Below are 14,907 nucleotides of genomic sequence, written 5' to 3'. Positions count from 1 at the left end.
GGATTTTTGATATAAAAGGAAGGTTGGAGATTGGCCTATAATTAGCTAAGACTGCTGGGTCTAGAGATGGCTTTTTGAGTAAAGGTTTAACTACAGCCAGCTTGAAGGCCTGTGGTACATAGCCGATTATTAGAGATAGGTTGATCATATTTAAGATCGAAGAATTAATTAATGGCAGGACTTCTTTGAGCAGTTTTGTAGGAATGGGGTCTAAAAGACACGTTGAAGGTTTGGAGGAAGTAATTATTGAAGTTAACTCAGAAAGATCAATTGGAGAAAAAGAGTCTAACTTAACATCAATGGTACTAAGAGTAGCTGTAGATAATATTACATCTGTGGGATGATTACTGGTAATTTTTTCTCTAATGATAAAAATTTTATTTGTGAAGAAGTTCATGAAGTCATTACTAATTAACGTTAAAGGGATGGTTGGCTCAAAAGAGCTCTGACTTTTTGTCAGCCTGGCTACAGTGCTGAAGAGAAACCTGGGGTTGTTCTTATTTTCTTACTTTAAATTTGTAAAAGGAGAAAGCTGAAAATTTAAATAGTTAAAAGTTGAAATGTGAATAGTTGATTTTTGTATTAGGGAGAGGTAAGTGACGGAAGTGACGGACAAGGTAAGCGACTCATGTTGTAACTGACGTCAGATGCCGGAGATTTTGGCGGAAAATTAAAGCAAATGGTAGTTTAGATTTGAACAAATTCATTTAAGCTTCAGTATTACCAAATACACTTATCAATTGTCTTATAACTAACACTATTTGTCTAAATAATCTCCAACACCCTGGAGAACAACGAGGAGAGTTTAGAGGCTCTCCAAGATTATATTGATCAGTGCTTTCAGGATCTCGTGATGAAGAAGACCCAGTGTGCAGCTTCCCCGGCCAAACCTGAGACGCCGTCGTCGAAAAGACAACGCCCGGCAGATTCCCCCGGCTCAACATCGCCAGCCGGCAAAGATATTGCCGACATACTGGAGTCAATCGACAAGCGATTGTCCAGTTTCTTCACCGAGATTCTTCACCGAGAATTTAAATGCTTGCGAGAATCCCTGGAGTACAGCCAGCAGCAGGTGGAAACGCTTGCTGCTGAAAATGCCACGCTAAGGGAGTCGGTAAAATGTCTCACAGATAATGTTACCCAGCTCAATAGAGAAAATAAAAAAATAAAGGAAACAGTTATCGATCTACAAGCTCGTAGCATGCGTGATAATCTGGTATTTTCTGGTATTCCAGAAGCCGCTGGAGAGGACGCGGAGACCACGGTAAAAAGCTTCATCAAAACCCACCTGAAGCTGCCGGAGGACACTGTGAAGAACATCGTCTTCGATCGGGTACATCGCCTCGGCCCCATTCGGGCTACGGCCGGGAGACCACATCCTATCGTGGCCAAATTCGGCCACTTCAAACAAAAGCAACATGTGAAAAGCCGTGGCAGGGAATTAAAAGGAACGGACTTCAGCGTGAACGACCAGTTCCCCAAAGAGATCTTGGAACGACGCAGGGTCCTCTTCCCAATCCGACGCGGCTTCATCCAGAAGGGCTCCCGCGCTGTCAACGCTGTGGACCGGCTGTACATGGACGGACAGCTCCACCGCGACCCCAACATCACTCCGTGGCTGTATTAACCTCACACCAGATAAGAATCAGCTACACCCTTTCCCTATCCACTCACACTAACTTGCATTAACATCTGTTTAACTTACCAGTATCAAATCGCATCTTAAAGTGTGATTTCATAGCAGAATTAACACCGTCACTCTCCGTCAGTGATTTAATTGGAATGTTTACGTTTTGTTTTTTTTCTTCTCGTTTTTTTTTTCCTCTTTTCCCCCTCTTGGTTTTATGCTGCTCACCCCTGTCCTTGGTTTCTTTCTTTATTCCTTTCACTGCCTCGATCACCTGCTTCGACACTCATCCACAAACATCCTTTATTTCGACACATACGCACCATGCGCTCAAAGGCAGCACATTTACTTCAGTCAGACAGCGCACACAGTCGTTTAGGATACACACACTTAAGCCAAGCCTACTCATATTAGTAATTATGCATACACAAAGTCAGACTCAGGGAGCATCTCGCCACACATTTTTTCTCTCTCTCCTTCTCTTTATTTATGAACAAGTGACGTATTCTCTCCACCTGTCTAAGCGACGCACACAGCATACATCCCTAGTTATACACAAACATCTATGGGTACACTGAGGTTCATTACATGGAATATAAATGGAGCTGGCTCCAGAGAAAAGAGGTTAAAAATATTTAACCAACTCAAAAAACTACAGGCAGATGTTGTCCTATTACAAGAGACCCACAGACCTCTTAGAGGTTCGAATGAACTTAAAACACCTGAGTTTCCCAATGTGTTCTCAGCTTGTTATAATTCTAGACAAAGGGGAGTAGCAATTTTAATACATAAAAATATTAATTTCACAGTACTCGATACAGTTATAGATCCAGAGGGCAGATTCTTAATCATTAAACTATCTATACTTGATAAAAAGCTATGTATTGCAAGTGTATATGGTCCAAATGTTGATGATCCCTCATTCTTTCACGGTTTTTTCAGTGCACTCTCTGAACACTTAGATGGCACACTTGTTCTTGGAGGCGACCTCAACCTTGGACTAAATGAAGACATGGATAGGCTCAATACAGCGGGAACTCAGCGTAATTGGCAGTCCACAAACATAATCAAACAGTATATGAGCGACTTTGGTCTTTGTGATGCATGGCGCTCCCTTCACCCCACCAGTAAGGAATATACTTTTTTCTCACATGTCCATCACTCCTACTCTTGTCTGGATTATTTTTTGGTCAGCAGCTCACTGCTGAACGACATTTCAGACACTGAGATTCACCCTATAGCTGTCAGCGATCATGGTCCTGTATCTTTAACACTAATGCACAAGAATAATACTACGCCAAGAAAAAACTGGAGATTTAATATATCACTACTTAAAGATGAAGGCTTTATTAAATATTTTTAAAAAGAGTGGACTTCATATTTGGACTATAATGACACTCCCGAAACATCAGCTTCTGTTCTATGGGAAGCAGGGAAAGCTGTGATGAGAGGTAAAATAATTTATTTCTCATCACATAAAAAGAAAAAAGAAAACAAAAATATTCAGGAATTAGAAAAAAACATCAAATCACTAGAAGAAACCTACGCGTCCCACCAAGATCAGGAAACATTGAACAAAATACGCAAAACAAAACTAGAATTAAATGAGATAATTGATAAAAAAACAAAATTCTTAGTACAAAGACTACGCCTACAAAATTATGAACATGGTAATAAATCCGGTCAATTTCTAGCAAACCAGCTAAAAATAAATAAAGAAAAAACAACTATATGTGCTGTTCAAGATTCATCTGGGAACACAATATATGAACCGATACAAATAAACAACATTTTCAGGGATTTTTATAAAACGTTGTATTCACCACAAATAAACCCATCTAAAAAAGAAATTGATCAGTTTTTGGACAACATAACTCTTCCAAAATTATTGGACACTCAAGCATTCACCACTGACACCAGGTGAACTCCAGGAAGCCCTGATAAGTATGCCCAATAATAAGGCTCCAGGTCCAGACGGCTTTCCTGCAGAATTCTACAAAGAATTCTGGTCGATTCTAGCACCAGTTTTCTACAGAACGTTGTTGGAAATTAAAGAAAAGGGCAGACTTCCATCAAATATGAATTCTGCAAACATTAATCTCCTGCTAAAACCAGGCAAAGACCCTGTATATCCCTCAAGCTATCGTCCAATATCCCTTATAAATGTAGACCTTAAAATAATCTGCAAAGCTCTCTCAAAGAGACTGGAGAAAATAACCCCCCTCTTAATTCATCCTGACCAAACTGGTTTCATAAAAGGTAGGCACTCATCAACAAATACACGTAGATTACTTAATTTGATAGACTACTCATACAGTAAAAACCTAGAAACTACAATATTCTCTTTAGACGCAGAAAAAGCATTTGACAGAGTTAACTGGAAATTTCTGTTTGCAACGTTACACAAATTTGGTTTTGGATCCTCTTTCATAAACTGGTTAAAAATATTATATAATTCCCCAACAGCTTGTGTTAGAACAAATGACCAGACATCCTCCAGCTTCTGTCTCTTGAGGGGCACCAGGCAGGGATGCCCACTCTCCCCTTCACTGTTTGCAATTTTTATTGAACCACTAGCAGCAGCAATTAGACAGAATTCAGTAATTAAGGGCATAAAATGCAAGAACGTGGAACATAAAATCAGCCTTTATGCGGATGATGTGTTACTCTTTCTCCAAAATTCACAAACCAATATCTCTGGGGTGATTGAATTGATAAACTCTTTTGCAAGAATATCAGATTACTCAATTAACTGGTCAAAATCTACAGTCCTACCGATTAATTGCTCCTTCCATAATTCCTCTTCTACACCACTGCAATCGGGAAATATAAAATATTTAGGTATTAATGTTTCTCCCAAGCTTGCAGATCTAACTAAATTAAACCATATCCCACTTTTAAAGAAGGTAGAAGATGATCTGGCTAGATGGAAATGTCTACCCATATCATTCATGGGAAGGGTTGCCGCTATAAAAATGATGGTCTTACCAAAAATAAATTATTTATTCTCAATGATCCCAACTAAACTGCCACAAGATTGGTTCAGATCTCTAGATTCATGTATGTCCAAATTCCTTTGGAAAAATAAACCCCCACGTATAAGCTTAAAAACACTACAAAAGACCAAGGATAAAGGAGGACTAGAACTGCCTAACTTTCAGCACTACTTCTTAGCCAACAGGCTTCAGTTTATCTCAGGATGGCTAAAACATACCCTCTTAGATGAACCTTGGCTAGATGTAGAACAAGCACTCTGCAATAATCTAGAGATCTCAGACCTACCATTTATCAGCTCAAACATCCAACGACATGAATGCTTTAAAAGCATCAACATCAGCTCTTCTCTGACAGCATGGTGGGAGTTTCTAAAATTGACAGCGTCTTCATTAATCCCATGCAAACGTACACCTATCTGGAACAACCCTGACATATTACAAAACAATAATATGATAAACTTTTCAGATTGGAGTGGTAAAGGAATCAAATATTTAGAACATATACTAGAAGGAACAGAATTTATTTCATTTGACGGACTAGTTACACAATATGGGATCAACAAGAAAAGATTTTTAGAATATCAACAAATTAAATCCATAGTAAAAAAGAAATTTAAACCGGGTCAAGTTGAACTACAAACACCACCAAGTGTGGTTCAATTTCTTACTCTTAAACCCCCCAAATTACTATCCAAAATATACAGAATGCTTTCTAAAACAGATGAATCAATATCACTTCCTATTGCAAAATGGGAAGCGGATTTATCAACTTAGACCTAAACTTCTGGTCTCAGATTTGCTTAAAAACCTTTCATCTAATTAGAAATCCCAGTCTTCAATTTATGTAATATTTTGTATTGAATTGAGTGCACTATACAGGTCATCGGATGTTCAAGATGGGCTTTACGTCTACCAACAACTGCTCACACTGCCAAACCAATTCACCGGACAATTATATCCACGCTCTTTGGTTCTGTCCACCAGTTCAGAAGTTTTGGCGCGAGATATGTGAAGACTTATCGAAGTGTCTGAAATGTAACATTCCAACTTCCCTCTTAGTGTGTTTGTTGGGCAGCTTAGATAATGTCACTTCAGAAAAGAATATCGCCCATATGGTTTTCACTGCCCTATGCATAGCCAAGAAAACAGTCCTCATGAACTGGAAAAATACAAATAATCTTAATTCTAACCAATATAGAAATTATCTATTAGATTACATTAGTCTTGATACAGCCTCTGCCACCACATCAGATCAATTGCTCTGGGCTCCTTTGATCAGCTCCATCACCTAGTGGGGGTGGGGGGGGTCTTAGTTTGGTCCCGCCTTCACTGTTGTGATTGGTGTGGGGGTAGGGACAGGCTTAGGGCGTCGGGGGGTTCCCCGGAGGCATCTTCCTTGGGGGGCTCAACCCTGGGTAGCGGTCATGTCCGGTTAGGGGCTCTGTTGGCTCTCAGGTGACTGTTTCCTCGCGGCTGCGTGCAGCGGGGCTAGGGGAGGGTCTGTGCTGACGGACGTGGGTTACTGACCTGGTAGCCTGGCTGCCCCTGGGTGGGTCCGGGATGAGCGTGAGGTTCTGGGGGCGCTCCGTCTCTGGGCTGGGACCCGGACCGGGCCTCGGGGGCTTGGGTCCTGGTTGGTGTGTTGCCGGGGTTGTGGGCGGGTGGGTGCATGGGGGCCCAGCCCTGGAGCAGGGTGCCGCCGGTGCATCGAGCCACCTGGGGGGCTCTTCAACTGGTGGGGGAGATTGTCACATCTTGCAGGAGCTTTCCTCTCCTCAGGAGCTCCCTCTGCAGGAGGGGGAGATACAGGAGAGGTGGAGGAAGATCTCAGCCTGGGTGTTTATTGTCTTATGTAGTCTGGAAGAAGAGTGGATGGTGGGGTGGGTGCAGTTTTCTCTGTGGTGGGGTTGGGTGGACTGTCCCGGGCTCTGTGGGGCCGGGAGGCGCTGCTGCACTGGGCCCCGGTCTGGATGGGCCTGGGCCCCCTTTCCCTGGCGGGTCGCGGAGTATGGGGGTGCCTACTGGGGTCAGCGGGGGAGCTGACCCCAGGGAGGGGTCACTTGCCCCTCCCTTCCTTCCCTCCCCATCTCCAGCTGCCTCCCTCTTCCCGCTCCACCACAACCACCCACACATGCAGGACCTTGGAGTAGGGGTATGTCACCAGGGTGCAGAGGAGGCTACCCCCCCCCTCTGTCCCCTTCTGGCTGCCTCTGCCTCAATTTTATCCCACAACTTAGACATTCACATTACTCACACTCTCATTACACATACATATAGGATCTTGGGGGTGGGCACGATACACGGAATCCAAAGTACCATCAGGGTGTACACCCCACCCCTGGCGTCGTTGCCCACCTCTCAATTTTAAATACACGTAGACATTGAGGGCTAGCAGGAGGGACCATGTGCTTACCTGCTGCTCTCTGGCAGGTAGCTCCATGCCCTCCTGGGTTTTAAATGCACCTTAGAACACACATGCATCAACACTACAATGAGCAGGTGGAGGGAGGTTTGGAGTCTTCTCTCACCCCCATTCTCTGCGGCCTGCTGGAGCGGGGGGGCTAGGAGGAGGAGTTGGCCGTCCGACTGCGGTCTGGAGTGTGGGGCCTTCCTGCTGCTGCGGAGTCGGGGCGGTCTGCCTCCCCCCACCGCAGGGAAAAGGGTAACACCACCTGGGTCTGGGTGCAGTTCCCCCCTCCAGGGGCAAGGGTACCTAGACCCGGTTTGTAGAGTACGCTTGGGGAGTGTGATCGTGTGTACAGCGTAGAGCTGGGCGATATGAGATTTTTCCATATCACGATATGTTTTTTTCATTTCAGGCGATAACGATATATATCACGATATAAGCCAAATAACTAAATTTGTAAGATTTAAATGTGCCGTTGCTCACAAGTAAAATGTGAAATAATCAGCCGCTTGTTTTGATTTAAATATTTATTTCCCATAATAAGTTAAACAGGGCAGATGTACTTAAGGAAAATGAGACTTCAGTTTCAAATAAATAAAGGCAAATATTGCAAACTAAACAAAAAGCAGCCGCTAAAGCGTTTAAGTTTGAAAATAGAACAAACAAAACAGACTACTAAATTGTCACTTCCACTTAGAAACAAAATATTAATTCTAAAAATAAATCTTAGTTTTTTTTTTTACAGAAGAACAGACAAAATTGACTAACTTTTGTCAATGTCAATATCAAATGAACTGAGAACTAAAAGGAAATTCTCACTCTCCTTGTTGTATAGCTGAGCTTTTCCAACAGTTTTAAAATAAAGATGCTAACAGAACATTCTTTAAATCCTAGGTACACATCCAAGGTGCAACACACACACACACACACACATACATATACACATATATATATATATATATATATATATATATATATATATATATATAACTTTAGTCTGAAAAAAGCCTACAGGTTGTGGGACAGGAAGACAAGTCTATCCACTGCTTCAGGCTTTAAAGCGGCCCTGTGGCAAGTCACAATATTACCCCCTGTACTAAATACCCTCTCAGAGGGGCTGCTGGTTGCGGGGATGCACAGGTAGCGCTTTGCCAGGCAGCTAACTCTTGGGAAGCTTCTGTTGTTGATTTTCCACCACTCAAGTGGGTCCATTTCACTGTCTGCATCAGGTGCCAGCAAGTACTTTTCAAGCTCCTTTTCAACTGTCTCTTTCTCAGTGAGCCCTGTGCTGGTGGGGTGGGATTTCTTAAAGAAACTGCCCAGTGACTTTCTCTGTTTCTTCTGGGTTGGTAGTACTGCAGCAGCTCCACCATCTTCTGTTTCCTCCGTTCCAGATGAAGTGGATGGGTGCTCAATTTGCCCCAACATCTCATACACTGCTCTCATTTTGATGGCATCAACGTGTTCTGCATTAATGTATTGTACTTTGAAGCGCGGATCTAGCTGGGTTGCAACATCAAGCAGTTCATTTGTAATCTGGTCATTGTACTTTTCATCAAGGTATGTCATGACTGTCATCTTAAGGTCTTTTGTAAGTTGTGTTTCAACCTCAGATGGTTTCAGAATCTGTGTTCTGAAAAGGTGAAGCATCGGCTTGAGGTAGGACACACTCACGTAACACTCTCCAGAAAGTGAATCTGTGAATTCCAGTAGTGGGTTCAGGGCCACATGCACAGACTCCAGAACATCTAGATCTTGCCAGGAGGGAACCAAGTGCCTGGTCTTCTTATCTGCACTGAGGACCTGAGAGATAGCTTTATGTTGCTCCAGAACCCTCCTAACCATTTTTTGGCGTGAGCCCCACCTGGTGGGCGACTCTGTCACTAACTTGTGCTGGGGTAGGTGAAGCTCCTCCTGAGCAGCAGCCAATTCCCTTTTCTTCTTCCAAGAGAAACTGAAGGTGGCCACCACTCTCTTACACACGGCCACAGCTCGCTCCATCCTCTTGTCTTTGCCGGCTTTTTCTGTGGATAAAAAGGTAAATAATAGCACATATTAACCTCAGAATTTAATTTAAGATTTTTGATTTTTTTTTTCCAGTCACAAATAAATTTCACTGCCCTGAAAACACATTTACTTGCTATGATTGTACTTTTACTTTTTTAAATTTTGCTGACAGACTGACCAAATTTTTTTTTCTTATATTTAAAAAGGTGACAGAGGCTGGTGTTATCAACATCATTGTTTGACGTTTTCATCACTTGTTCTTAAAGAGCTGAGGTTCTGTATTAGCCAATTGGGATCCTGATAGAACCCCAAAATTCTAAATTTTATTTGGCACATTTTGTCAACTTGATTTACACTGAAGAGTGACTGAATATTTGCCTATTATGCATGCCAACAGCAACTATTACCTCAAATAAATAGGCTGACATGAAGAATATTCTTTCTGATGTTTATTTTTTAACAATAACCATTGAAGTGATTTAGATCTCTAGCTTTTAATATGTTTACATGGGCTCAAAAACACAATTAAAAGAGGCATTTTTAATTTTATTCTGCTTCCCAACTTACCGATAGCTGAGTGAAGTCGATGTCCGAAGCACTGCAGCCGGGTCCAGTTATTCAGGGATGTGGCCTTCACTATATTTGTCCCACTATCGGTTGTGATGCAGACTTGTTTGTCTTCACTCAGTCCCCAGGATGCAAGCGCTTCTGACAGTCCTAATGCAATTACTTCACCCGTGTGGTCGTCGGGAAGGTAGGCAGCTTGAAGACATTTGCTTTTCAGATTCCAGTCTTGGTCGATATAGTGGGCAGTAAGGCTAAGGTAAGGTTCTGACGTGCGACTTGACCACATGTCGGATGTAGTAGCGAAGAACGATACAGTTTGTAGCTCCTTCTCAACAGCCTCACGGCACTCTCTATATAGCGTTGGAAGCGCTATCTGAGAGAAATGTTTACGTCCAGGGAGTTGGTAACGAGGATCCAGTACCTTAATTAGCTGCTTGAATCCTTCATTTTCGACCGTGTTTATTGGTAGCATGTCTTTAGCAAGACAGTAGGCTATGGCATTCGTTATGTCGCTATGTCTCTTAGCTTTTTTGTCATATGGTAAGACGCTGGAGAAAGCCGACTCAATTGACTGTTGCTGCTTCGCAGGGATTCCCCCGGTTGTTTTCGATGACAAATTAGCACTTTCAGTCAGAGATTGAGCGTGCTCTTGTGGGTGGCACTGCTTCAGGTGATGAAACAGGTTAGTTGTATTTCCAGACTTGGTGGGAACATGCTGTCGGCACAACTTACAGTGCGTGCTACTCTGTTTTTTGTCGGACTTCAAATAGCCGAAATATCTCCACACTACGGAACTTTTCCGGCCCTTCCTTTCGACAATCTCTTCGGCATTCGAGCTGTCATCTGTGTTCTCTTCCGTTCTCTCGGTTGATTTTTCTCTACTTGGTGCACTCATTTTCTCCATCACCCAGTCGACACGGCGGTTAGCTGCTAGCTGCTTCACAAACAAATACGCACGTGCGCCTTGGCACTTGTGCTGTACGTAACAAGTCACGTGACGTGACGCTGCGGCTGTGATTGGTTCGGCTCTGCGCTACTTAATTTGGATTGGCTGACTTTTTTTTTTCTTTTTTTTTTTTTTAAGAGGACAAGAGCGGCGAGGTCTATCGCGATAGTTTAATTTCTCTATCGAGTAAAAGTTATATCGCGATACATATCGTTATCGTTATATCGCCCAGCTCTAGTACAGCGTCTCTTTATGTCTGTCTCCACGTTGGTTGAGTGTGGAGTAAGTGCATATGAGAGCATGAGGGTGGGAATGGATGTTTGTATCTGTGTGTGCCTGTATGTCTGTGTCTATATGTCAGGTTGGGTGTCAGGCGCCACCTCTCTGGGGACATCTCAGGCCCTCCAAGGTTTGGAGGTCTATCTCCCCCCACCACCACTTCCCCTGCCAGTGGCGGACCCCCTCAGACATCGGTGCGTTGGTGGTTCTTTGTGTCCGGGGATGGGCATCCAGGTACACACCGGCTCACTCCTTGGCGGCCGCTTATCGGGGCCTGGAGCCTGGGGCTCGCTCGGGCCACTTCGGAGGTGGGGTGCCCCCGGCCTCTCGGCCTGGGGCTCGGTCACTCAGGCGCAGCTGGCTGCCGGCGGAGCTCACGGGCGCGTCACTGCAACTCCCCCTGGCTTCTGCTCCGCGGCTGCTGAGTGAGCCCTCATCTGGGACTCTCCTCAGCTCTTTCTGGGACAGTGGCGCGGCTGCCCCTCTGTTGGTTTTCCTTGGTCTCTTGTGTTCTGGGGGCCTCTGGATGTCTGGAGTTTTGATCTCCTCCATACCTGCTTCATGCCCTGGAGGACGGGGCTGTGGCCCCCCCACACCCTCTAGCAGATTATTACATGAAGGAACCTTTTAAAAAACAAAAAACAAGCGCGTCCATGCTCACAGGTGTACACACGGTTGATCACACCCACAAACTACACCCTTTTTGGCTCCTACCTCAAAGCACACTGTGTTCTGTTGATCTTATGTGCTGCACAATAATGTTTAATATTTAGTATTTACTGTCATATTCCCATATATCATTGTGATGTTGTTTATTCTATTACTCTTTTTCTCTTCTGCTTGTTTTCTTTTTTCTTTCTCAGCAGGTGACCCAGGTGATTGATATATGCATTTTTTTTTTCTCTGCCCGTTCTGTTGGTTTTTGTCTTTTGCCCTTCTCCCCCGTCCCTCTTCTCAGCTGTTTCTCTTTCCCTCTTTCTTTCTCCCCTTCTTTCCCCCAGTCAAGTCTGTCCCGTATTCAGTAAGTGAAAATAAAATGAACAATAAAAGGTGAATCAAATGGACCATTACGGCAAGGCTGGGATGATCAATTTGGTAAAGTAAATCCGTTGGGCATCTTTCTTTGCCTTTAGACAACAATTCTGATGGCAAAAGAGCCAAACGGGACAGGCCAAAAAAAAAAAAAAAAAAAAAAAAAAAAGTTTGTTCAAAAAACAAACATTTTAGGCATGTAAATAAAGTTAAATCATTTCTGCTGTTCAATAAATTTCAACTGACATATATTGCCAATATTTACACCTCTGATGAAATCTCACAAATATTAGCTTTATTTTGATACCAAGATTGTTTAAACAGAGTTTGTAATTGCAGAAAAATACAGGCTCAGAAAGCCACTTGGTGAATAACAGGCTAGTCAGCATTAGCATGCCATTTGAAATCAGGATGAATTATGGGTGTATTGCTGACTAAAACTTACTAGCCAATATTACTGTTGAGCTGACATTACATTTTGTTCTTACCATGGGAAACTGGATAGATGAATACCACTGACATAAAATGAGTGACATTTTTAGGTTTGCTCCTCTGAGTACATCTAATGCCTGAGAGATAAGCTGTTTCATCAACAAGACGTTTTGAGAGTCACTGGAGTTCTGAAACTGATGGTCAAAATTAGAGCAGGTGCTTACTACAAATGTTAACCCGAGTCAGGCCATCGTTGAGGCACTGACAGACCGGCTAGTGCAGCTTTTATAAGACTGACAGACCTACTAAGGCCTCGGATGCTTGGTTAGGAGTTAGCCAAGGGCCACTGAGAAGAGAGCCAACGATACACCCAAAGGGACTAATTTGTAAGCAGTGACCCTCATGTCATATGTAAACATCACAGCCAGCATTGCTGTTAGAGGCCTTGCTGAGGGATCATGGTGTAGGATTAAGTCTGCTGTGTAGCTGAAGCTGAAATAGATACAGCAGAGACATAGTGGTCCTCAAGTGATCCCGATGACAATTACCGTACAGAGTCTCAAGTGTCATATGTCCAGAGAAGGAACCAGTTGGGACTTAGAAGCCATATACACAGTGTTGTTTATTTGGAAATATAAAATGAGAAATCATGTTTCTTAACAATAGAAATCATGTCTGTCCACAGCCTGTTTGTTTGTTTGTTTTTATTATTGTTGTTTGGTTTACACACTTGTTACCTCCAAATCATGCTTATTGTAGATGCTGTCCACACACACACACATGCACACACACACTTATTGGAATCAATGTTTTTAAAAATAGATAAACCAAATGTAACTTCTCATAAAATTTCCACTCTAAAAATCTAATATGTAGAAAGAACAATAAACATAATAAAAAGTTTACTGCAAGTTCTGAAGTCTGCAGAATCACGAACTTGGTGTGATGCCTTGTTACATAGAACACACATGAAATTATTATTTTAATCTTCTTTTCATGTATGTGAGAAGCAGCACATACATGTGAAAAAGTGTAAGCCTCCTTTCATATTACCTTAAGTTTTGAATATTTATCACAGTCACATGTTTCAGATCAGCAAAAAAATTTAAGATTAGACAAACATAACCAAAGTAAATATAAAATGCAGTTTTTAAATGACGATTTCATAGATTAATGCAGAAAGGTTATCCAAACCTCCCTGGTCCTGTGTGAAAAAATTATTGCCCCTCTTGTTAAAGAGTTATTCACAGATGAATTAACTGTGAATAACTACATTTTTTGGAAAGCTCAGTTCAGTTTGACACTCTGGCCTGATTACTGGTAGAATTGGTGAATCAAGTAATCAGTTAAATAGAACCTGACTGACAAAGTGAAACAGGCTAGAAGACCTCAAAAATCAACACATCATGCCACGATCTAAAATAACACCTGAGAAACAAAATCACTGACATCTGTTAGTCTGGAAAGGGTTACAAGCCATTTCTAAGGCTTTGGGACTCCAGCGATCCACAGTCAGGGTCATTATACACAAATAGGGAAAACCTGGAACAGTGGTGAGCTTCCCAGGAGTGACTAGCCTTCCATGCTCTTCCTGCGGGAAACAATAGCGCAGCTGTCAGGACACTCAGAAATGGCAGGCATACACTTTCTGACTAAACTTAGACAGGGTGACTAACGTGGAGTCTCATGCAATGATCCCGCGTCGGTGGGAGCTCCAAGACTCTCTTAAGTAGCTCCCCCGACGAGGCCTGATCAGCAGCAGGTGTGTGGCTTCGGGTGTGGCCAGTCCCCTTGCAGGACCACACCCTCCAGGCCTGACGCCGCCTATAAACAGGTGCTCAGCCACACACACACACACATGTATACACAAGCACAGAGAAGGGAAGCAACACCAAAATACATATAATAATACTAATAATATAATTCATAACTGCTCAGGGATCCTGGGTCGCTCAGACCCAGGACCCTGACAAGACAACAGAAGTGCTCCAGGATGCTGGGCGCAGTGTTGAGCTTTTGCTATCTTGTGGCTACACAAGCCAGCAAGTACCAACGACCGGATTTGGTGTGTGGTAGTAACAGGTAAATGAACTTTTTTTTAAAAAAAATTTTTATTATTTGAATATATATGAGTGCCTGTGTATAAATACACAAACAATACACACATGCTTTTAATTTAATTTAATGTAATTTAAGTGATCTAGTAGCTCTGCTTTGGAAGTTCAGTTCATGCTAGAAATGTGTTTTGGAGTTTGTACGTGTTTTGTCTCTAGGGGCCACCGCATATATTTATATATAAACATATATAAATAAAACCACTGTTTTTTTTACGTTAGTAATTCTTTTTGTGCGTAATTTTATATTATTGTTAATAATAAATTAATTAAAGCAACAAAACAACCTGAAGAGCCGGTTCGGAGCCGAAAGAGCCGGCTTTTTTTAGTGAGCCGATCCGAAAGAGCCAGATCTCTAAAAAGAGCCGGAAATCCCATCACTACTAGCCTAGGGACCCTTACTAGATACAGACACCCTGGTCAGGAGTCGATCCCGCAATCTGCACTTGGTGCAGTGACCCCCCCAAAGCTAGGGGAGTTGCTCCAGCAGATCCCAGGAA

The 14,907-nt window shown here is 42.8% G+C and overlaps 1 protein-coding gene across 1 annotated transcript; it reads right to left on the bottom strand.

The window, feature by feature from the left end:
• Positions 1–8,038: 8,038 nt before the first annotated feature.
• Positions 8,039–10,499, bottom strand: LOC146645100 (E3 SUMO-protein ligase ZBED1-like). The gene is made up of 3 exons (XM_085394282.1): positions 9,605–10,499; positions 8,710–9,054; positions 8,039–8,466 (listed from the first exon to the last, which is right to left on the bottom strand). Exons 1-3 carry the CDS (start codon positions 10,497–10,499, stop codon positions 8,039–8,041), a joined length of 1,668 nt encoding a protein of 555 aa, XP_085250408.1.
• Positions 10,500–14,907: the final 4,408 nt, after the last annotated feature.

The sequence above is a fragment of the Rhamphochromis longiceps genome, linkage group LG20, assembly GCF_057381845.1.
Source record: "Rhamphochromis longiceps isolate RC_006_pf linkage group LG20, R_longiceps_female_GT1.1, whole genome shotgun sequence".
NCBI lineage: Eukaryota > Metazoa > Chordata > Actinopteri > Cichliformes > Cichlidae > Rhamphochromis > Rhamphochromis longiceps.
Note: the sequence above shows the minus strand (reverse complement) of the source record. Positions and strands in the feature narration are given on the sequence as shown.

Coding starts and splice junctions, on each gene's coding strand:
- LOC146645100 (XM_085394282.1), bottom strand. CDS start 10,499: ATGAGTGCACCAAGTAGAGAAAAATCAACCGAGAGAACGGAAGAGAAC. Junction 9,055..9,604: donor TCGACTTCACTCAGCTATCG/GTAAGTTGGGAA, acceptor TTTTATCCACAG/AAAAAGCCGGCAAAGACAAG. Junction 8,467..8,709: donor AGATTCACTTTCTGGAGAGT/GTTACGTGAGTG, acceptor AAATGAGAGCAG/TGTATGAGATGTTGGGGCAA.